Below are 24,827 nucleotides of genomic sequence, written 5' to 3' on the forward strand. Positions count from 1 at the left end.
CAGCGTATCTTAAAGCTGTTGGTTAGATGGTCAACATACGAAGCGGAATTAGCTCTTAAGCACTCTGTTGTCATTTTTCGTAGATGTTTTCTCTCGCGTGATCCAGCAGCGTCGTTGGCGCAAGACATTTTTGCAGAGTCACAGTTGCAACTCTTTCTAATTTAACTACTATTAATATTCAACAAAGATGTTAATCACTGACTAATTTTCCCAAGAGAAAAAAAGTTAACTTTGTTGCACCAGCCCTGCCATAAGCTACTCATTTCCCCCCGGCTTCCATGCGGCTTTTATTTTTAAAGGTGGGACCGGATGTCGCCGTGTTTCATCACGGCTGACTCGACGCTGGCACCCCAAATCGCCTTACGGTTGTTAAGACTTCCACAGTTCTTTCTTTCTTTTTTTTTTTTTTTTTACATGTCTGCGGGAATTTGTTTCGGCGAAAGCATCAGGAGATAAGGAAAGAGAGCCAGCGCGGACTTCTCGTCGTGGATATTCCGTTACGTCTGGAGATACCAGGGCTCTCCCATCGATTCAAAGACAAGACACTTCGTCCCCCTCCGGTGAGTTGCCTCTCCCTAAAAGATGAGCCTTCTCTTCAAGTTTGATGCAATAGCGGATATCCTCGTGTTCGACCGATTCATATTTTATACGGCACGGCAGATATGCCGACTTGTTACGAAGTTGTACCCCTGGAAGTGCCTGTAAACGGCACAGCAGCTTGCTTTACGTGTTCTTTGAGGCACAATTTTGTGTCTGTTTTTGGTGGCAAGCGTGGCTGATAAATTACGGGTAGCCTTTTTTTTTAGGCTTTAAAACTTAACGTGCACCAACGAGGCAAACCTCGGCTTGTCCCGTTATGTTAGCTAGACTACACCCACTAGCTTGAATATGTCAGCCTTTCAACGGGGGCCACCTCGACTTCATGGAAAGTACTTCGGTGTGAAGAGTTAGTTTTAGGTTTACATTGGCGTGTTGAAGAAGAGCGTTTCGACACGACAGGCTTGCGTATCTGTATTTTTTTTGTATCCACTACATCGTGTCACGCTGTCTCTCAGGGTGTAGCAGTTCGTCTTCAGAATTGCGGTGAAATTACAATGCAGCAGAAGACAAACTCTCGGCGGGCAAACTAGGCAAGCTAATTGCGTGCAAGCTACAAGTGGGCATGTCTTCGTCTGGAGCACTCAAGCTAACGCAGCACTTTAGATGTTCAGCCTTAACTTGCACATTTTTTCTTATACAGAACCATCATTGTGCTCACACTGTCGTCCTGTTGAGGCCATTATCATTGAGTGCGAAGAGTATTATTGTTCTTTTTTTTTTTCTGTTGCCTCTCTGCATTTTGGACTTTTTGGCCCTGGTTTGGATTGTGCTGTAACAGAGGATCCCCCTGAGCCGTAGTTTAAAAATAAAACAGGTGGAATTAATTTAGGTTAGTGACCAACCTGTCACTGCAGGATTGTACAATAGAGGAACTGCGTGTCACTTTAATCTCTCGGTGTTGCCAAGCAAGACCACAGGACTGCCTCCTATATTGTCAGAATAGCTTGGAAACTGCACAGGTGGCTTGTTCTGTCATTTGCCTATGGAAGTCTTTTTATAGTTCTGAGATCAGACTTTGTCTATGACATGGCACAATACCTCTAGACCAAATGCAAGAGCATCCAGACTGGGCTGGTGTGACTTGTAAATATAACAAAGAACCCGTTTCCTGGATCATTTCAGTATCATGGGGCAGGTCAGCAGAGGTCATGCCCGAACATTCAGGTTTGTGTTCTAGCATACCAAGATTTTGTCAGATTGGTTAATTGCTTTCCAGCTTTCCTAGCTGCTCAAAATCTGCCAAAATTGATTTTTTTTAAAAAGCACACACGCAAAAAAAAAGTATTCTAATGATAATCGATAAAATGGTAATCGATAATATATTTAAGTATGAAAATTGAAATCAATTCATAAAAGATAGCAACAGCATAATGGCTCACCATGATTTTTTATGATAATAATTCAAGTGTTCACAGGTGCATTAGAACACAGATGGAAGGCTACATCGCAGCTACAGTGCAACTGTAAACTAACCCCATTTCTGCCCACTGCTTTGAAATTTAAGAATTATCACAGGGACAGCTCTAATAACAAAAATATTGTTTTTTTATCTCAATCTGTAAACTGCAACAGGCTTTGACAGTAGCCTAAAGCTCCCTCACATACACGTAACTGTGCTCCAAAAGGTGGACAGAATGCGAGAAGGAGAAAAGGGGAGTATGCACGCAATCCCATGCTATCAAAAAAACCCCGAACAAATAAACACAGCGATGGTGTAATGTTGCATGCATACAGTTTAACGTTACAAAAAAATACAGATTTGCAAAAACACTGCAGCTTGTGTGGTGGGTTTGAGGTTCATGGGTGGTTGGTAATGATTGTAACTTGTGTCTAATTTCAGCAGAACAAATGGAAATGATGTCATGTCAAAGCTGTGCCGAGTGACTGAATGTGTTAGCATACTTTACGTTTACAATTTGTAGTATAAAGTTTAAAAACCTGGCCATTTCATGCTAAATCAGACCAAATTGTGTCAACCCAGCCCAGTCAATTTTACCTATCACACCAACCCAAAATCCCCCAGCTGGGCAGAAACCGTTTGATCGGGTAACCTAGACCCAGGTGACATGAAAACCTGGCAGGGACTTCATCAGTGGCAGCAGTCCAAAGGTAGAAAAAATCATAAACAGAATGAGAAATCTGATTTTTGGCTTCATATAAGTAATGGGCAGAATCAGGTGGGGCTTTCCGTGATGAGAGTGATATGTGTCTAACAAAAACCTAATATAAAATATCCAGCAATTTGATTATTCCATCTTGTGATGGAATTCCATCCAATGTGTTTCAACCAACGTGTGAGTCATTTTAAATACATATTGCAATGTAAAATGAAAGCATTTTGATTGTGCATTTTGAAGTATTACAGTGTGCCATGGAATGCTTTTGAAGGAGACTCGCATTTTATGTTTTTAATAAAGATTATATTTCCCATGCAATGAACCCTTCATAAGATGGAATAAGCAGAGTGCACCTGAAGTTCCCAAACGGCACCTGTATGTGATCACCAGAATTACCCAGCAGCACTTCCACTCCATTGTCCTTTCATCCGGTAATTTGTGTCAGGAAGGTCTTTTATTATGATGAAGTATAACTGCTGGTCACTTTACAGTGTCCATGAGACATCATGTAATGCATAATATTTAATGTAATTTCCCTATTCATTCTTGCAACAGTTAACATATGTACAGCAAGTATGTTGAGGCTGCATGCAAAACAACTTCTCTATGCATCTGGCTGGTTAACTGCCTGACAGAAAAATGTTCTCTTCTGCTTTCAGGTTCTGTGATACAGGTGTTGTTGCCATCCTGTGACAGATTTATCCTCTCAGCTGTTGGGTCTAAGGAGGGGAAGCAAAGATGCCGAAACCGGTAAGAGGCTGAAAAGCAGAAGATGTCACATGACATATAAATGTCAGCACCTTTTAGTCAGACTCTGTTCTACAGGAATAAAAGAAAAGTGCAATTCTTTGCAATTGGTTTAGATGGTTTGATGTAAAACGGTTGAATTGCAGTGTAACAACTTATCAGGCAGTAGACAAAACATGTGATTTGCTTGTTTGTTCCCGACTAGTCTGTTTGTCTAAACTGAATCTTCAGAACTGCTCTCTAGTTGTCATAATAGTTGGCCTGCACTGCTGCTGAAAGCTATATTTCTGCATTCTGGGAAGTGGCAGTTTCTTCCCCAAGGCTGCTCCCACTTCTCAGACTCCTCTTCCAAGTCCTTCCAAGTCAACAACAGCCAAAGTGTGAAAAGAACTGCCTGGCCCGCAGGCCTCACAACTGCAACACTGCTGCCATTGTTGCTTAAAGGGTAGAGAGAATGCCAGAGTTCTGGGATGTGAACAACGCCAAAACAAAACCAATTTTATGCAGCCCCGTCATGGCTGTCCTGCCGCTGTCGTGCCGTTTTTTTCATCACAAACAGACTTGGGTAGAGCTCACGGTGGCGTCTGGGGATATGCATGTTACACAGCTAGTTTTCAGTTCACAGTAAGAGATTTGCATGAAAGTGTCTAGGTGTCTTGTTCCTCTAAGTAATCAAACTATGTCACAGCAATACTGATTATTTAGTATTACATTATATTTGATTAGAGCTATTGTCTTGGAAAGATTTCAGGGTCAAGTTGCACAAGATTATATCAGATCTTTCCTAGGAGCTGGAAACAACAGGCTCCAGGCCAGTCTTCAAGTAAAGCACATCTCCAGCCTAGCGCTTGAGGTGGTGGGTGTTTGTGTTCGTCTGTGGGTGGGGGTTTGGGAAGCCACAGAAGAGGAGCAGCCAGGCACTGATGTCATCCTCCACTTCCTCCTTTAGTCCACTGATTCACGACGGCACCAGCCAAAAGCAGCTCCTAGGACAGAGCTGGCCGCTCTGCTGAGAGCGGCATTTCTGTCACGGACAATAACTGACAGAGAAAGTACAGCTTGTCGCAGGGAGGCACTGACATAATAAACAGAGGAAGCATCAGACATGACCTACTCTGGGATTGATGCCAGACATCAAAACTTTTAGAATGAGCCTCGATTGTCTCAGTGTCAGCACTCATCTGTAACCACAATCTGTAAGACATAAAATACTGAATTTCTTTTAAACCATAGGGTTCTTGTTTACTGTAATGCTTTTTCAGTCAACTAGGAACACATGCTATCGTTAAGTTCAGTTTGGAGGTAAAGTTGCAGTTTTGATTTTGGTTTCTGGTTGAGCAAGAGCCAGAAGGTCAAAGGTTATGGTCGTGTTTTAGAGATGAGAGAGCGAGATTATTTTATTAAAATGAGCAAGAGTGTTTTTCAAATTATATATGAACACTATAATACAGTACCTTTATACTTGTGATATTGAAATAAACTCACAGCTATTTTATGTGTCGTATATATAAAATAGATTAAAGATATATTGTTAGGGCTGCACCTAATTTAATTTATTTTAATCATCGTTTAATTGGTTACCTGTCAAACATTAGAACGTAGTAAAACCAGCGCTTGTGACAATTATCTAACACAGCAAAGTGTTTGTTATAGCCTCTAATTACACCATTTTTGTTGTGTTTAGATAGTGGTCTGTGGATGTCTCACCGTTCTGATTTTTGATGTTTCTCAGACACAGTGTAAAACTCCCAGCCTGCCGAATTATTTTAAAAACTTTTGTTTGAGGACAAACCACTCATGCACACAGCACATCGCTCAGCACATGCACACGGCACGTAGCCAGAGTCATAATGCAAGTGTCGCTGCAGTCTGTGGGAAGGTGGGGCTGTTAACCAGCTACCCCTATATCAGGTTATATTGATGTTAGGTTAATAAATTGGTGCATCCCAATACAATTTTTGCAATATTGATACTAAAGAGGTATTTGGTCAAAAATATTGTGATAGTTGATATTGTCTTCCCAATGCAGCATTTATTTAATTATTTAATTAAGCTTTTGAAGGCATTTAAAAATTTTGAGATTGTCTCAAAATATTGTGATTATTTGGCCAGCTCTACTATAATTTAATAAATAATAACTAATATATATTTCCAATACATTGTTTATATACATATATTTTTTTTTATATAGAAATGAACATACAGTTAATCCAGAGAAATGTGCTGTTTCTCCTGACATCATATCCCACCCCTCCTGTTTAGTGCTCTCTGTTGGCTGCGGTGCTGGGTGAATTATGAGGTGATAGCACCCCACAGGAAGAGGGCCCTCTCTGGCTTCCTAGCTCGTGGCTGCTTTCCTGTTTGCTCGAGAGGGGCTTTGCTGTGTATATTGGGGCCCAGTCTGTGTCAACATCCTCTCTCTGTGGAGGTACAGAAACAAGCTAAAGAGAGAAGATTATCACTGTGGCACTGTCAGGGAGAGAAGGAGTCAGATGGATGAACATAAAATTTGAGAATTATAACATATCAAGAGAGAAATGGATGTGGGAAATTGTTGTAGTACTTAGGAGAAACAGAGCAGTTGCAGTACTAGTGCTTGGCAACATTTCCTCTGTATTGTCCTTTTTATTGTACCTTTTAAAATCACTAGAAGTGTTACAGATCCTGTCTGTACTACAGTCAGCTGGACATGGATCGTGGTAGATTTTTATTTTTTTTATTGCCCTCTTGTGAAAGGGATGCTTGCGATTAGGGCTGGGCAATAAAACAGTCTCTATCGGATGATGATAAAAATTGATGTTGATAACAATGAGTACATTTGCACATTATTTTTTCATTTGATATGTATGGATCTAACCACATGAATAAACCCAACCACTGCCACTCTGCACTTTTTGCCTTGCACAGAAAGAAAGTGGATGTCATCTGGAAAAGAAATGACAGGAACCCAGTGGAACAAATGTGACTTTTGCCTTTCTGCTCTCTGTGTTGCTGTCTGTTTGCAGAGTGGACAGCAATTGAACTTCAGGCCAGCCCACAGCTGAGGGAATCAAACAAGGTTTAGGATGGCTTACATTTTATCAAAGTTCATCCGTAAGTGTGCCAAAACAGAGAGAGTATGATGCCTAACCACGATTTCTTGGGGGCCAATCAAACACATGCAAAAGATATGGAGGTTGGGTTTTTTTTTTTTTTACAGTTTAACAGTAAAGTTCATTGTCTAAAATAACACCAACGCACTGAGGCAGAAAGCTTAACAAATAATTAAATAAATATCAATAGCCTAAGGCAACTTTATCTGCGATATAATCTCTTTTAAAGAAAGTTTTCATATTGGCACATATCATACAATGTTTAGACCACTATCAATATTGACATGTGATAGGTAAGCCAATATCAGCCTCTATCAAACACCTGTTGAATGAACAGAATGCAAACTTGTAGCTATATGACATTTTTAGCCATAAATATTACAAAAACAAAACACTCATCCGTCTGCAGTGCCTTTCATGTTTGTTGTAATCTGTAATGATATTGTTCCTGCCACATACCTCCTACATAAATAACGTTAGCTTAATGTCCACCCACAGTTCAAAGCAATGTTGCTCTGTAAATTTATAGTTCAGCTCAGGCCAGGCATAGAACAATCAACATAAGCTGCAGACTCTTGATTATGTTCTGCATGATGATTATGTCTCTGTATCAGTGCAGAATCGTCCACATACCGCATCATGATGCATCTTTATAATCAAGATATTTCCACATCTCTACTCTACTCCCCAATCTTATCATGTGTCTGTGTATGAAGCGGGAAAAATAGTAGCTTATAGTATCAAAATACACAGTAGGTGCTCTTGTCATTTGTAAACCCCCCCCCTTACTGATCTAAATACAGCAAATTGTGACGTGTGAACAGCGCAGCGATCTTTCGACTTTTAAAACTTTGGCCAAGGCTTCACATGTCACACCTTTTTTGCTTCCACAGGGCTGGAATGACAGGGTGGAAGGGTCTCATGCTGGTAGTTATTGTGCAATCTGTGTTGTTAACGGGGCTAGTGCTTCCTCCTCCACTCTAACTCCTTCCATTCCCCCTCCCTCTGAAGCCTGCCTCACACTGCAGGGGGGTTAATCAGAGGAACAGACAGCTGCTCAGAGCCCAGCAGGCCAGATTAGTAGCTCTACTGATTGAAGTGTTCATGTGTGTATGCGTGACTGTGTGTGTGTGTGTGTGTGTGTGTGTGTGTGTGTGTGTGTGTGTGTGTGTGTCTCTCTCTTAAGGCCTCACTCAGCAAAGCTGCTCTTAACAGCTTACAGTAACTAAACAGCTGCACATTTAACAAGGGGCCTGTCTCAGTTGGAACTCATCTTGACAGCTGAAATGGAGAGGGGATTTAGAAACATCCCAAAAGTGCAAAGAAACAAAAAACAAAAAATGTTAATGAGACCCCTAGAAATAGTAATTAGCCTTTGATGTTATTTGGCCTCATTGGTTTACTTGCTTGTCAAGTCAGTGCTTTAGTATGAGAAGTATGAGGTCTGTTTAGTGACACTACATGGAGGAGGGACAGTAAATCATAGTGTTTTGTTCGAAGTAGCAGGAGCTGCAGTTTAAAATACAGAGAAACAAATACTGGAAGAAGAGAAAGTGCTAGCCAAGAAAAACACAGAAAATGCAAACAAGTTAACAACTTGAAGAAACCTTGTCATATCTTCCCTATTTCCTGCCATTGGACCTTATTTTCACACGAATGTAGATGGACACACAGTTACCTACAATGTCAGCTGGGTTGCATTTTGACTCTTCTGTGGAGATGGAGACAAACTGCTGATCTGCTGATGATCTGCTGCCATTCTAGTCAGTGTGCACTGTATGTGAAGGAAGAGTCTCGTTCTAGGCTCATGAAAAGCAATTCTCTTTAGTTCCATTCACACTGCCCTTTCAATGGAGGAATTGTGTGCCGATACTCTGCCTAGCGTGACAGTTACAGATGCCGAGAGGGATGACAGTTTGTCTCTGGCTCTGATCCGCCTCTGGAGGTAGTATCAGACCCGCAAGCAGAGGCAAGACGGTGTCTGCGGAGCGGGCGTGTTAGTCCGAAGGTGTTCACAGTCTGACAGCTACACAGGTCCTTCATTCATCACTCATAAAAGTAAAATGTCCATTCTTCAACCCACAAAGCTATGTAGCAACGTTACAGGCCCAAACAACAGTAATTTGGTAACTGGTAGTGTCGTTGGTAACTTCTATGGGAAATAAAAAACTGCATCCATATGTGGAAAAGGCTCTGTCATCCTGTCTGTCTTACCAGCTCTTCATCACATTTCTGCCCAATAAACAGCTCTAACTCTAAACCAAATCTAAACATAACTCTCCATTTTAAGCATCTATGAAAAGTTATGTAGACAAGCTGGACGTTCCTCACTGCTGTGCCAACTGGATGGATGATGTAACCTAAACATGTTTGTTGTGTTACTGTTCAAAGCTAGGCTACCTGTTAAGTTTTGTTCAGGATGGATGAAAGTGAGCAAAGATAATGGGATTTAATCAATCTGTTTATGTTGATTATGGATCATAACATAAGTTTTTAAAAGTAACAAGTAGTCTCACAGTGAGAAAAAAATAAGTTGTGTATAATAATCAAAAACCATGATGCATCGGTTAAGTTTTACAATGTCATTGTCGCCCCTGGCACGGGGTCTATAGAGATACCCCACCCCTGTTGTAGTTCACTGCAGGTCTAACTCCTCCCTCAAACTATTACTGGTCTTACACTCTTTTTATAGGTAATTTGGTCCTTTTCAAAAAATTTCTCCCCATCAGTGTGTCTAGCATCACCAAACAGACGGTGTCATATAAGGACAGGCTTACAAAAGTTGCTCCTTTGAGACTTCTCAGCTTGTCAGTGTGTGTGATTAGCAGTGTCAGTGCCTCAGCATGTTGTTGTCCCTTGTTTCCTCCCCCCTCTCTCTCCAGGAGAGAGAGGATTAACTGACCGTCTGGTCCATACAGGATTCCACCTCTTGTGCTCTGTGCATTGGCTCTGTTTTGGCAGACACACACACACACACAAAGGCGGGCCTTAGACAAATGCTGGGGAAGGGGCATTCAAGGCCGTTCTCTTGGTAACCTCAGCTCATAGCTACATTCTCCTTAACAACTCCTGTCTTAGAAAGTCACTGAGGCATCTACTCTTGAAACTAATCTTAATTCATCTGTCAGTGAATCATGAACATGTTCTTCCTAACTTAGCTTCATTTTCCCTTTGACACTGGACACAAAACACCCACTAACATCTACTTCTTGTCTTGACTGGGTGATACTGGCATTCATTCCCACATCAAATGAATCCAGTAGTCACAGATGTTTATCATCTCTAGCTTGAACTTTGAATGACTCCTCAGTTTTTGTGTGCGTTTTGTTTGTTTTACAGTGCAAAGAGCCACAATCAGTTGACTCGCTGCCACAGACTCACAAGCGTGGAGTAAACATTCAATCATGGAAAGCGTGAAAGACACAGGCACAAGGTGTTTATGTCAAAGTCTCAATCATATCACACTGCATGGGCAATGTGCATAAGCGCAGAAAAAGAGGGTGGAGGTGTGAAAACTTAGAAGTGTTTTTTTTTTTTTTTTTTTTCTGGGTCATAGTTCCTCTTGGTTGTAGTTGTAGAAATGTTTTGCCTTATACCAGCTTCTGATGGAACTTTGCAAAGTGTAATTGTTGGCTTCAGTTTGAATAGAATTTCACATTTTTTTTGTCGAGGCTGATTGTGGATTTGTGTCAATGAATCTGTATGAACCATCTGTTAATGGTTAGTATCTGAATCGACAAAACTAACTGGAGCCAAGAGTCCTTTTTAGCTGTAGATCGTGTTCTGTCATGTAACCATATCCTCAGCATCCTCATTGAAATGATGTTGACAGGGCTGTGTTGTAATAAGCAGCCAATGTCATTGGTTTAGAGGGCCATCTCAGAATCACTTATAGGAATCTCGCAAAAAAAATAATAAACTAGGACTAGAAATTACCCAACCTCCAGAGTGGCACTTGATTCAGTTATGAAGCTTACTACAAAGGCTGCAATATGTTGGGGAAAAAACATGGCAATATTTTTGTTTTCTGCAATATACAGTTTATTGAAATATGAAAAATACAGAAATGTTCACTAGATAATTTGTAGATCTCAAAAGAGGCAAAACGAATGATACTATAGTAGGCTGTATTGCAATGGTGTGTGTGTTCAACAGATTAAAGGAAAACATTTGGTGAGGAACAGACTAAGTAAGACAAAGAACATAATGTCAAATAAATGTAAAATACAGTCATTTAGCTACTTAGTCTTTCTTTGGGAAGATGCCCACATGTTCCATCCAAAATGAGGCCTGGCCTCAAGCAATTCAGATTATGAACATGTGGAATTCAGTTGAGTCCCTTTTTTAAAAGTCATGTTGTATAAATTAAGGCATTAGAGTAATTGTGAACACCAGGCTGGAGAGTTCATGTGGGATGTCGATAGTGAAGAGAAAGTGCTGCAACTTTTCATGGGTAATTAATGAGAGGGAGACTAAAGGCAGATACATTGTGGTCAGAGCTCCATGTGGCGCGGGGGAGTCCAGCTATGTGCTGTATAGACACAAGTTTCATGGATTATTCATTGCTGGGATATTGAGAGAAACAGAGGGACAGGGCAGGAGAGACAGTGAAGAGATACTGAGAGGAGCGGGAGGGAAATGCAAAGTCAGCGTTCCTGAGGTTTGGTGTATAATTGCTTACAGGAAATGGAAGGTTCTCTTCCTTGGTTTCTTTTTCTGTCCCTTTTCTTTCCCTCCATTTTTCTATGACTGGCTCCTCTACATTAACCTCGCTGTAATATAATCTCAAAGAGAGCACATTTAGATCATCCCTCATTCTTCCTGTTGCACTCCATCTGCCCTGCTTTTAGTTTCTCTTTCTTCTTGCACACTTGCAAAACTTTCTGCTTTTGCACTCTGCCTCCTACTTCGGTTTTTCGCCTCCTCTGTACCATTTTCTCTTCACATGTTGTTAACCACTACTGGGGCAACATACAGCTCAGTGTGTGTATGTGTGTGTAGGTGTATGAGGAAGGATGTCAGATGCCTCAGAGGTCAGCCCCGCTCTGTTCTGCACATCAGCTGCTGCTCCTAGGCCCACTGCCAGTGCTGCTTAACAGAGCACAGCCAATGAATGAGTTTCATCCTCTGCTCCACCCCAACAGGCTTTCGAGTAGTAGGTTTGCCCTGAGCTTGGGGCTCGCTCACTCTGGCAGTGTAGAATGGAAAGAGGGAGAGAGACACATTTACACAGTCCCTTTATTGAACTTGGGTTAGAATGGAAGGAAATGGACACATTGCACACACACTGAGTAAACATTCTTCTATTCTCTGTTGTAGGAATTCTGTCACACTGAAATGCTCCTTTTAAGATGTTTTATTCTACAATAGATAACAGGGTGAATGATGTCAGAATTAGCAGGGATCAGGGCTACCTCAGATTTGGAAAACTACAAAATATTTCCTGATATTAGCTTTTCTCTCTGTGTAGATGATAGCTATGGCTGGAGGCATAATTTTTCAGGTTGTTTGTACATATGTACGGCCCATTCTTGTGAACGTGTTGTCTCAGAAATACCACAAAGGATGTTGTAATTTGGAAACAATGTCCACCAGGACTCAAAGATGAACTGATTTGATTTTGGTAGTCAAAGATTAAGGTCACTGTGAACTCATGGAGTCCCATTTTTGTGAATGCAGTATCTCAGAAACACCTTGAGGGAATGTCTTCAAATTTGGCGGAAATAAATATATACTCGGACTCAAGGATGAACTGATCAGATTTGGTCAAATGTCAAGATCACTGTTGCATCACAAAACAGTGTTTTCGATGTAAAGTCTCTGTCTCTGTATTAGGGCAAACAAACTTCTTGTTGTGTTTATTTTCTAGATCAATGTCCGTGTGACCACCATGGATGCAGAGTTGGAGTTTGCTATCCAACCTAATACCACAGGAAAACAGCTCTTTGACCAGGTGAGGATGAGTGACATAACCAAAAATGTTGACTGATTATTGCTCTCCGAAAGGCTAAATCTTTGGTGGTAGAGGTCATCTTTGTAGCTACTGAATATACTGAAGGTATCACACACAGTTTTTATATCTAACAATGAACTATGATGGACTTTTGGGGAGCACTCAGTTGAGATTTGACTTTGCTGTTGGTCTTCCCAAGGAGGGGCAGAAAGCAGAGATTTATCTGTCTAGCTCTTTTTAGGCTATTCACTATAGGTATTTCACAGTTTGCACAGGACAGTAACACAATTCTTATTTGAAATACATGTTCTTTAAGGTTCCAGAGACTAGGGGGAAAGTAGGTTATAAAACAGCCGTGTTATAAGAGATCTGTAAAGTCTTTGCTCACTACACCTGAGACTTTTTAACCTTCAGTTTTAAATATGCTACAGGTCAGATTTTTTTATTTTAAATATTCAAGAATGTGAAATTATTATAATAGTAAATATCAGACATGAATTATTGGTATCTACTGAAAAAAATGTAAATCATGCATCCCTGAAACAAGACATTGATATGGTCAGCCACAAAGCAATACATTTACTCCCACATACCCCCAAATTCAGATTGCATTTTGTTTTATTCTCAGGTGGTGAAGACTGTTGGACTGCGGGAGGTCTGGTTCTTTGGCCTGCAGTATGTTGACAGTAAAGGCTACATCACCTGGCTCAAACTCAATAAGAAGGTCAGTCTCCCCCTTGCTATAAACTTCTTCTTTGTTGTAGCCATTTACATGCCTTCTATTTTACAGTGTTCTTCTTTTACTGTCTCTCAGCCTTCTCTTTTGAAATCTTTGTCGAGTTAGTTTTATTTATTAGCCCAAAATCACAATCACATTGCCTCAGTGGGCTTTACAATCTGTCCAGTGAACGACATCCTCTGTCCTAAGACCCTCGATTTGAGTAATGATCGGTCTTTTTCATTTTCTTCACACTCTGTTTTTCTTTGACCCAGTCAGTGGCTGTTGTCTGTCTGGAGCTTGAAGCTTTACAGCGATCTCAAGCCTCAGATGTGCTCTTTTACCAGACTTCCTCTCTCACTATTGCCAACACACCCTCCGGCCTTAACATCCCTGCTATTACAGAGCATCTGTGTTTCAGTGTGCATGAAGGAAATTTACCCTCCATGCTCTACACGTGTTTGAGAGGGAGAGAGCAACAGAGTGAGGCAGTGACCACAGAAAAATGTGATGGAAACATTACCCTTGCATTGTGTAGAGAGACTGTGTTTCTGAGCAGAGAGGGGGATGCATATGCATGTTCAGGCCTCCCAGCCATGATGTCAGCCTGATCTGTGACAGGATTTCCTCTAACAATGGAAACTATTTTGTATGTGCGTGGGTAACAACTGTGTGCATACACTATTTTGTTCAGACAGATTTGTTCAGACTCAGACAGTGACCAGATTACAGAAGTTTGTCCTGAGTATGCTTGTTTATTACAGCCCCTTATTGTGCTTTGATATTTTATGAAAGGAAGTGTATTTAGAAATGATGATTTAAATAGGAGCACAATTCACATGACAAACCAGAGTCAAAAGCTTTGTTATGACTTGTTCTTCCATCCAGGCCACTCACATTGCAGCTGTACACTGTTAATGTGTTGATTGCATGAGTGGATGTTGATGCTGTTTTTATTGTCCAGGTGACTCAGCAGGATGTGAAGAAAGAGAACCCTCTGCAGTTCAAGTTCAGAGCCAAGTTCTTCCCTGAGGACGTCTCAGAGGAACTAATTCAGGAGATCACCCAGAGACTCTTCTTCCTACAGGTAGCAAGGCACTCACTAGTCAAGTGTCCATTCGAATGTAGTATAAATGTTTCCAGAAACTGGCAAGAGCAAATGTGACTCTACATGCGTTTCCATTATAAAATTCAAATCCTAGGAGATGGATGCTTGGAGATAAACAGTGGCACTAATTCTGTAGTTGCCTGGTGTTAAACCATTGAGGAAAATCTTCATATAGTCATTCCCAAAGTCATAAATTAAAGTCATTCCCACCATTCAGCTCTCTATGCTTGCATCACGTTCTCAAACCATACCTGGTAAATGGTGTATTTAATTGATGATTATTAATACATTTATTTGAAAAAAAGATTGGGGAATAAAATAAATAAGTTCTACTGAACTAAAGTTTGTCAACTCTTTAAATCCTTTCTGTTCTTCCAGGTGAAGGAGGCCATCCTGAACGATGAGAACTACTGTCCCCCAGAGACAGCAGTGCTACTTGGGTCATACGCTGTCCAGGCCAAGTATGGAGACTACAACAAAGATGCACACAAGCCTGGATACCTTACTCATGACAGACTGCTGCCTCAGAGGTACACACACAAACACACAGACAAATACGTCACACTATATGGCGCTTCTGTGAGCCAAAGTGACTGAAAGCAAAGCGGAATGTGTTGGAAGTGTTCCTTGAGTTTTCAGACGTAGGTGAGATCTGTTGAAACCTGGAATGTGACTCGCTCTCTGCTGGAATTTTCAATGATTTCCTCCTGAGGAAACAATTATGTTCTACTCGACATCCCTTCAGGTGAATACATTGTGTTTGTGTGCACAGAGTCCTGGAGCAGCACAAGCTGACCAAAGAGCAGTGGGAGGACAGGATACAGACTTGGCACGAAGAGCACAGAGGAATGCTCAGGTATATGTCAAACTTTCCACATCGCATTCTTTACCTGAAACAACCCAAGAAGGTGAAGAAACATCTGTGTCTGGGTGTACACCTCTGGGCATGTTGTGTCATGTAGGATGCAGAAGTATTTGTCTCTTGCTTATTGTAGAGTAGATCTAAGAGTGTTGCCTATGTATATGGCAAGCTGTGATTTGATTGTATGATTTAGTGGTAATTTGCTTTTACTAATGTGAAAAATTACAATGCTCACAGATTAGATCATGGACATTTTACAATAAGGCATATCTAACTTGTATAACATACAATCTCCTGCTCCATCTCCTCTTCTCCAGGGAGGACTCTATGATGGAATATCTAAAAATTGCCCAGGACTTGGAGATGTACGGTGTTAACTACTTTGAGATCAAAAACAAGAAGGGCACACAGCTGTGGCTGGGCGTGGATGCCCTTGGCCTCAACATTTACGAACACGAAGACAAGTAAGGGGCACACATACGCACAAAGCACACAAAGGGATTTGTCCAGTTTATTTACAAAATAAGTGATTAAGAGATGATAAATGATCTGGGCAAAAACTGAAAATCAGCATAATCCTTAAAAATACTACATTGTTAACCTGAATATGCTTCATGTTTAAGTTGCCATTAAGACTGAGACATGTTGAGACCTCAGCTTTTAGATTCAGATCCCAGTTTATTCAATTATTAAAATGGATGTGCGTGTTATTTTGCTGGGGGTTTTTTTATGTTCGGATTACGTACAGACACGTGCCTGCAAGGGGATCAGAGCTGTGGTTTGCAGTTGATTACTAAACAGCAGCAGACACGAGAACAAGTGGTGGAGGCTTTTTTACACAACATGTCACAACCGATGTGGGTCAACAAGTGTCGTCATAACAGTACCTCTTGTACCTGCTGTGTCAAACCACCACCACAAGATCAGAATTTTGTAAAGAATTTTGGATTTTGAAATTGAAATCAGCTGTTGGCTCAAAATTACAGGCAACTCTTAGCTGGATTTATTTAACCCATCCATATGTGGGGACACTCCAGTGTTTAGATTGCTGACAATAAAAAGAAAAACATAGTGGTACATTTCTTTTTGGCTTTTCTCTTTACGTTGATCTATTGTATAATTTATTTATTTTTTTTCTGAAAATGGCTTTTAAAATGTTTTAATTGACTTTTTAGAAGTAAAGACATTCATAATTCTTTAATAATTCAAAAAGTTTATATCTATGTGGAACAACTGGCTATTTACCTTTGACATTGTTCATTTAGATTATGACACTTGTATTTTGGTCTCAGGAAGAATCTTTGGAAACAGTTAGAATCGGCACTATCAATGTGTTCACAAATCAGACTGCAGTAAATCCATTTGCCAATAAATAGAACAGCATTTATTTAGTGTCCACAGAGCTGCTCTTGCAGTTACTGTCAGTAAAGCACGATCAAGTGTGTTCTTGTGGAAGAATAATGTGATGGTGACCGTGTTTCCAAACTACCCTGAACTAATCTTTAGTTTTCTGCTTTGCATTTTATTGTTGTTTGACATTAACTGAGCCAATAAATCAGCCAGGCTTGCTCTACTATTTTCTCCTTTAGTTGGAGGCTCAGTGCCAAGATGAGACGAACAATGTTGAGCAAGTTTCGAGGAAGCAAAGATATTTTTGGAGGTGAAAACTGAGGGAGAGGTGGAGAATGGAAGACTGTATCTGTCTATAGGAGAGTCTTTCCTGTCCTCTGGTCAGATATTTTTTTCCACTTGAGTGAAAGGATAGATCTAATCACAGCTCCTGTAGCATTTCCTGTCACTGCTTTTCCCTTCCTGTATGTTATCTTAGGTCATCACAAGTGCCATCCTCCCTCTCTTGTCCAGGTGACAGAGGAAGGAAATGAGGGCTAGTTTCCTTCCTTCTCCTGAGGCAGCAACTCCCTTCAAATGACTAAATCCCTTTTTTTCTATTCCTTTTTTAAAACACCCAACATCCTTTTAATTCTTGGCAGGAAGTGACATTGTAGGTTTCATCCACCTCCTTTGCTTTCCTGTTGCTATTCTTAACCAGTATACTGAACAAAATGAAGAAAGAGAGTATTGGGTCTCCTGATTTCTTGAACTGTTGTCTGTTTATACAAGGCGCCGTCTGCTGGCTGAATGTTGTCAAACACTGGACAGCCAACTGTCTTAACATCCTGTGCTGTTTGTCATATTATGAGGTGAAAAGTTTAAAGTGTAAATTGTTAACCACTGCTGTCTTTTTTTCAGGTTGACACCAAAGATTGGCTTCCCTTGGAGTGAGATTCGAAACATCTCTTTCAATGACAAGAAGTTTGTCATCAAACCCATTGACAAGAAAGCACCTGTGAGTGTGACATTCATCAGAAGTATAACACAAGTCAACAGATATCAGACTCTGCCTCATAAAGAGTATATTTTCTGCCCCTATTTTTTTTTTTTAGGACTTTGTGTTTTATGCACCGCGACTGCGCATCAACAAGCGCATCTTGGCATTGTGTATGGGTAACCACGAGTTGTACATGAGGAGGAGAAAGCCTGACACCATTGAGGTGCAGCAGATGAAGGCTCAGGCTCGGGAGGAGAAGCACCACAAACAGATGGAGAGGTACTGCAGAGGAACATGACCAACCATGTTATCATTTTGTCCCTTAGGTCAGAGGAAAGCCCACTGGAAAAATAATTCAAATATAAAGCCTCTCCAAAGTTTTGTATATAATACTTAACTGAGTTAATCAAAGCATTTCTAGTTTAAAGTGTTTAAACTTAGAACCTTTAAATTGCAGTTCATCAAAAAGATCAGTGTTATATTTTGAAACATCAATAGATAACTTTTAATCAAGGCAAATAGTTTTTCAGACCCACTTCCCTGACTTTTGAAAGTACATAAAAATATGTACAAACAGTAGCAGTGAGAGCTTTTCCACTGGAGGGCAGTGTTGCCTCTTTTACACACATTATCAGAGGCAGAAGGGGTGTTTTGATCCAGTTAAAGGTGCTGCAGCCTCTGCCAAGTTCTATTCAGGTCAGGATACAAGTGTTGTGCTTCACTGCATTTGTCATTTAGAAAAATATACATTTGTCACCCAAAAATACTCAAGTATTCTGAAACCTGTTATTGCAAAACTTCTCAGGGCTCAGCTGGAGAATGAGAAGAAAAAACGCGAGTATGCCGAGAAAGAGAAGGAGAGGATAGAGCGCGAGAAAGACGAGCTCATGGAGAGGCTGAGACAGATTGAAGAGCAGACGATGAGAGCTCAGAAAGGTACTCACTTTTTTCTTTTATCCTTCCATCTGTTCATTTATCTCTGCTGCCGCTGCCTCCCACTCCCCTCCTTGTTTCACATTAGAGAATCTCTCTTTAGCTGTGAGTCATGTCTATTCATCATACTCATAAAACCAGAAGGTGCCTGACATTTCTCTCTTAACCCACCTGTTATTGTAATTGCTTTTACTGTTTATAATTCAGAAAGGCCTGTTTTCCCAATATCATATTTAGGGATAATTATGGTTTGGCCAAACCTGATCACCAAATCATACAATGTTTTTGTAAGTGCACCAGATTTCTCTTCCTGAATCAACAGATCTGAGCTCACTGCACATCTATATTTGAATGTGTAGAAAAATACATTGGAGTAGAAAAGACAATATCGTTTGCGTCCTTCTCCAGAGCTCGAGGAACAGACTCGCCTGGCCATGGAGCTGGAGCAGGAGAGAAAAAGGGCGAGGGAGGAGGCTGAAAGGCTGGAGAGAGAGAGGCAGGCTGCCGAGGAGGCCAAAGCAGAGCTAGCCAGACAGGCTGCAGACCAGCAGAAGACCCAGGAACAACTGGTACGTCTGTTTCATCTGATGGTGTGAACTTTAACAGTCTGACTGATATGGAATTGTGTATGCAGAAACATAAATATCCATGTCAGGGGAAATTAAACACACACCACAAGTTTTTCTAGTTGATCACCTTTATGATATTATTTTAATTATACAGATTTTATACAAATGTGTATTGTTTCTTCTATTCATTCAGTATCAGTGCACAAGCCTCATTGTTCAAATCACAGACTTCCACTTGAGGTTTCTCTTGTCCCCAGTGTAGCCTGCATGGATGTATATTCTTGTTTAGTGTGATGTTAAATCACCCTGGTAACAGTTAATATATTCCATGTCATCAAACTGGCCAAGTTAGCCGTAGCTGCATTCAAGAGGATTTGCACTATCTAGTGAGCCTGCAGGTGTTTCCACCAGTCTTAAGCAGAACTGTTGTAACCAAGGATGCATCATCAATGGAGGACATTGTACAATGCACAACAACCTATAGAATCTGACAGACACACTTTGGTTCACACTTCTATTCAAGGAAAACCTGCTATTCTTTCTTCTAGCAGGAACCAACATTCAGGTTCTCAACAAATGTATTCTTGGCTGAAATACTCCAAACGGCTACAAATTAGGAGCTTAATTGGACTGGAACTGGTTCCATTGCAGTGGAAAAGGTGTTTGGGAGACTGTTGAGCCCAGTTCCATTGGCCACTCAACCGGCTCCAGTGCAAGCTGCATTTCCACAAAACCTCCTCCAGTCAGTACAGTCAGCAGCAGTTAACAGCAAGGGGGGGTAGCCCTAGTTTGCTTACTTAGGATGGGTGTTTTTAAATGTGCAGCATGTGTAACAGCAATGGCTCTTATCTTAACGCAGGCTTCTGAACTGGCTGAATTCACAGCCAAGATCTCTCTCCTGGAAGAAGCCAAAAGGAAGAAAGACGATGAGGCCACAGAGTGGCAGCATAAGGTACATGTCAGCACTCCCACAGTATTACTTTGGCTAACACTGGCTTCATTATGTAATGAAAAAAAAAATAAAAGTCTGTTTATAGTTTAACTTACTTTACATTAGTCTCAGTGTAATCAACAGCAGATTTGTTTACAACATGGTAGAGCCCCAGACAATCAGCCCTCATTTTCTGCCGGTGCATTTCACTCACAGCTGTCTGGTGTAAATCCAGTATGTGTCTGTGTCTTACTTTTTCCTTCTCTTTCTGCAGGCCATGTCAGCCCAGGAGGACCTGGAAAAGGCCAGGGAGGAACTGAAGACTGCAATAGTTCTGGTGCCAGCACCTCTGGGCGGCAGTGCTGAGAGCGAGCACGATGAGCAGGATGAGAACCATGCAGAGGCCAGCGCTGAGCTCTCCAACGAGGGGGTCAGCCAGCTCGACCTCCGTAGTGAAGAGGCACGCGTCACAGAAGCACAGAAGAATGAGAGGGTCAAGCAACAGCTGCAGGTGAGAGCGAGGGGAGAATATCTTCAGAATGGGTCTGGAAAGTGGCCGCTTGTGAAGTCGGAAAGAATATTTCCAAACCTTTAAATCTTAAACCTTGTAAAGTTCCTTGATAAAATTCTAACAACCATGGGAGCTACTCGTCCTTAGGTCAGTGAACTTTCACACTCAATATTAAGTTAATTCTAATCCTAAAAAAAATGACAAAAACATTTAAAACAAAACCACAGTACAATATATACAAAAATAAGATATATCTCTTGAATCTTAACAAAAGGTTAATCACTTTATTTAACCAAAAGAGATCTGCATCTCACAAACAAGAATAACAATGAGATCATATTATTTTCTAACAGCAGTTTTGTTGCAAAGAAGAAACCCCAGCAAAGAAATGGCAAATAAGGGTAAGATAAGGTATACGTCTTTGTCCATTCTTCTTTAAACTCCTGCTTTAAACAGGAGTCAGTGTGCTGGCTTAGACTGTAGCCCAGCTTTAAAGCAGACCTACTGGTAATTAACTGATCAAACTGATAAAATGATATCTATCCTCATGTTTTACATAACTTTAAATCTCATACACAGGCTGGAGCTGGGCTACCGTATAGGCCAGGACTTGTACTGAAGCTATGGCAAGAAAAATTCAAACATCAGCCAGATAGTTTTGTCAGACATATCAAGTAAAACTACCGTAACTGAAGTGCAGGCCTGTGTCTCCACTGCATCTATAAGCCTACGTTGGGCTCCCTGATCAACAGCACTGAAAGCTACTGCACTGTAACTGCAGTGTGTAGTAAACGTTAAATTGTTAACCTAATTAATTAATAACATGTTGACATACTTGGGTAAGTATAGATGTAGATAACGCTTTGCGTCCGTCAAGTGTTTACTTTGAAATGACTGAGCTGTTTTTCCTCTTTTTTTTGTCTCTTCTTTGCAACCTCTACATCCCTTCATCGGCTACTGTTTTGTTTTGTTTTTTCTCTCTCTCTCTTTTGTTACAATTATTTTCCTTGCTTCTTTTCCCTATTTTGTTGTACTTTTCCTTCCTCCTCATCCCTCTCTCATCCCTCCTTCTCTTTGATCTCTCAGACACTGAGTTCAGAGTTGGCCGAGGCCAGAGACGAAACCAAGAAGACACAGAATGACGTCCTACATGCCGAGAATGTGAAAGCGGGCCGAGATAAATACAAAACGCTGCGCCAGATCCGACAGGGCAACACGAAGCAGCGCATCGATGAATTTGAGTCCATGTGAGACCGGCACCCACGTCCCCCCTCGCCCCTGTTTCCCTCTGGGGTGTCTGCTCCCGAACTTTCCTCTCAGCGGCTGCTCAATTTTCATGGACAACAGATGCTGCCGTCCTTGTAATCCACCAAGACCCCCTCAGTGCACCAAGGAAATCGTGAGAAATCATCTCATTAAAAACTGCCAAAGTCTTGCCCCACATGTCGACTCTGAAAGTTCTGGATATCTCCGTCATATGGAGCTGCCTCAACACCACTCTAACCAAGCAAATACCATCTTACTGCAGAAATTATCATTAATCCTCAAGAGAGTGTACAACCAAAATGGAAGCAATTGGATATTTTTATTTTGAGAAAACATGGCCATAGAAAGCTACTTTTGTTGTTTTTTGTTTTGCTTGACGACTTGTATGCAAAGGTTTAGTATGACTCCATGCCTTCAGTTTAAGATGAACCGTCCTCTCCTTGTTTTTAAGTTGTTTCCCTCTGCTTTTGTTTGACTCGTTTTATTGATTACACCCTCTCTTTTTTTCTTTTCTTTTTTTCTGAGTTGTCTTTTGAACACATTGATGCAAGGTTTAGTCCCGGCCTATGAATAAAGAACTGAGTTTTTTGGGATCACTATTTTTATTCAGCTTCAAACATGCTGCTATGTTACATAATGTCAAAACACATTACAAGCTAACTCTGCCAACTCTCAGCATCTGTGAGTTTTTAGAGAGCTGAGTCAATTCAAACTAAAAACAAACACTGCAGTATTATTATAGTTTAATCTCAAGCTGAGTATCAAGTAAAGCAGTATTTTCCAACTTTGATGAACAACTCTGTGAATAAAATTGAAGCAAATTGACCCTGGTAGGGAAAACAGCCACCCATCTTGTCACATGGCAGGGTCTGATGATTGAATGTAGCCAAGGTAACAAAGGGAAAGTGTTCTTTGCATGCTGAGCTGATAGGATAGCATGTAATGAGCTTGTGCCACTGAACTATCGCCCTCGAGCTTAAAAGTGCTACGGAGATAAGCTAATTGGTAGTTGCGTAGCCTTGCGTGTGTTTTCCAGACGCATCGAAGTGTTTGATTCCCGGTCACCATAGATGGTTTTCTCTGCCTGCCAGCTCACAAAGGAGCCCAGGGTGGTACATGGACAGACAGAGGAACCGACATATGAGGCTGTTTGTCTGTCTGTCCAAGCAGCTGAGTGTTTGGATGTATTTGCGTGTGTTGGAGTGAGTGGAAGGAGAACGTGTGGAAGATGAGGCCTGGCACCTCTCTGGCTGGGGAGCTTATGAAAACATTGGTCCTCGACCGGGGACAAATCTCTACCTCAGTTATGTTAGCAGTGGTGACTGACAGTCAAACACTCAGGATGCTCCTCTCCTCTCTTTGAAAAAGACAAAGGTCATGATTTTACCCTGTTGCTGTTACATCCTCGGGTGGTTCTCCTGGACAGGTTACATTTTGTGAGAGCTCAGATACATTGTGGCTGAAATTTCACCCAACCTTGAAAAGTAGTAGATAATACCAGAAATTTTCAATTCTGGGTGAAGTTTTCCTTTAAGGGTAAAACATACCTCCCAAGTGAGATTCACAGTAGATTGAAAAGCGTTATTTCTTACCTTTGAAGCTAGTTGTACCCAGCGGTCTCTGCTTGCCTTTGGGCTTGCTCAGATGTCCATGTCGGTCCATTTTTGCCTAAGAATAAATTGAAGTTGAAATAAATAATACTACATATACCAGAACTGAGATGTACTGTATATAGAGATATCTTTGGTAATCACCTGTCAGGGTCCTGTGAGGCATTTAGGAGCCAAGAGTTGCTGTTGTGGTTTTACAGAGCCACCTGGACTCGACTCGTTGCAAGGATGGCTCCCCTGTAAAATATTTAAAACTGGTCTTCAATGCCCGCTCAAAATTCTGTCCTTGGTTTCACTTTAAGGAGACGGTTTGCAGAACTGCGATGATTCATGGGACAGAGAGGCTTGTGAATACCTAAAGAGATGAGTTATAAGTAGTTGTCGATGTAAAGGGACCTTGCTATTGTGATCAAATCTCTCCAGGCTCAAACAGAGAGGAGGCCAATATTCTTCCTTTAAAATCCAATGATACACCCTCATCTCACAACATTTGTTCATGCTCAGAAAACAAATTTACTCCACCTTTTGTGGGGTGGAAAATATGTTCTTTTTAAATAAATAAATAAATACATGAAGTTTTCCATTTTTTCTTTCTTTTTTTAATTAACAATATGGTGTAAAATGTTTATGGTATTATTTGTTACGATATACTTGACAGCTGGTGTTGGTCTGACATTTTTTTTTTTCTTTTAATGGTCAGTTTTAAAGTTAAAGCACTTGTATGGAACATGACACTGAAGCCTGCCTTTTGTGTTTAACTCCGCAGTGTCTGTTGTTCGTGTTGTGTTTTGCCATAGCAGGTGGAAAAGGATCATCTTGTGCTTCCAGCTCATATTTTTGTATTGTGTGTTCAAAGACCACTAAACCAGCGGCGCGCATCGCTACACCGGACAGCTTCGTTGGAGAGGAAAACAGACATGTCTGCCCCCCCGGTTTTCTTCACAGCAGCATGTTATGCCTGTCCTGTCCCCTCCAATGAAGCCAGTGTCTGTGATGATGCCGGCTCTGGCACCAGCTGTCATGTTTCAACGTTTATTTTCTTCTGGGTTTTTTTTGTTTTCTTCTTATGTTTAGGATAGAAGGCGCAGATGGATTGCAGTCCATTTCATTGGTTCACAAATAAAAGTTTTAAATTTTGAGCATGTGTTCTGACCCGTTTTGTATTTTGTAATAATATCTGTGTTTATTATTTAGTATGATTTTAAAAGCATTGAGGAAGAATTCCTTCACTTTTGGACATTTTGTTGTATTACAGGCTTGAATAAGAAAGATTAGCTAATATAGATAAGTTGGATAAGTTGGAATCTGACCTGAACTGATTGTTAAGAATAACTATATAACCATACTGAAATAGCCAGTCTTCTTGCTGATGGGCATGTTATGTAGGCATCAGTAGTATTAAATTGAGACTTTCATAATCATGTTTAAAGTTCCTAACCCTTCCCAAATTTCTCGAAACGATTAAAATAATTAAAAAATGA

The 24,827-nt window shown here is 40.8% G+C and overlaps 2 protein-coding genes across 6 annotated transcripts in view; one reads left to right on the forward strand and one right to left on the reverse strand.

Moving 5' to 3' along the window:
• Window positions 1-311: 311 nt before the first annotated feature.
• LOC119015058 (radixin-like) lies at window positions 312-24,485 on the forward strand. 2 transcript variants are annotated; one of them, XM_037090664.1, is made up of 15 exons: window positions 313-560; window positions 3,377-3,467; window positions 12,426-12,509; window positions 13,138-13,233; window positions 14,192-14,314; window positions 14,714-14,865; window positions 15,108-15,191; window positions 15,515-15,661; window positions 17,448-17,544; window positions 17,642-17,805; window positions 18,332-18,462; window positions 18,868-19,028; window positions 19,888-19,980; window positions 20,234-20,470; window positions 21,557-24,485. In XM_037090664.1, exons 2-15 carry the CDS (start codon window positions 3,456-3,458, stop codon window positions 21,719-21,721), a joined length of 1,746 nt encoding a protein of 581 aa, XP_036946559.1. In that variant the 5' UTR covers window positions 313-560; window positions 3,377-3,455; the 3' UTR covers window positions 21,722-24,485. The 2 variants fall into 2 exon arrangements, with proteins under 2 accessions (XP_036946560.1, XP_036946559.1); XM_037090665.1 differs by lacking the exons at window positions 20,234-20,470; window positions 21,557-24,485 and adding an exon at window positions 20,081-20,100 and having other exon boundaries at window positions 312-560; window positions 19,888-20,047.
• Window positions 22,245-24,827, reverse strand: part of LOC119015057 (probable ribonuclease ZC3H12C) — a 47,832-nt gene continuing 45,249 nt past the window's right edge. For all 4 annotated transcript variants that reach the window (XR_005073163.1, XR_005073165.1, XR_005073166.1 and 1 more), the window contains one exon: window positions 22,245-23,583. The gene's annotated coding sequence lies outside the window, so the exon portion shown is untranslated. The remainder of the gene's footprint in view (window positions 23,584-24,827) is intronic.

Source organism: Acanthopagrus latus, chromosome 24, assembly GCF_904848185.1.
Source record: "Acanthopagrus latus isolate v.2019 chromosome 24, fAcaLat1.1, whole genome shotgun sequence".
Taxonomy (NCBI): Eukaryota; Metazoa; Chordata; class Actinopteri; order Spariformes; family Sparidae; genus Acanthopagrus; species Acanthopagrus latus.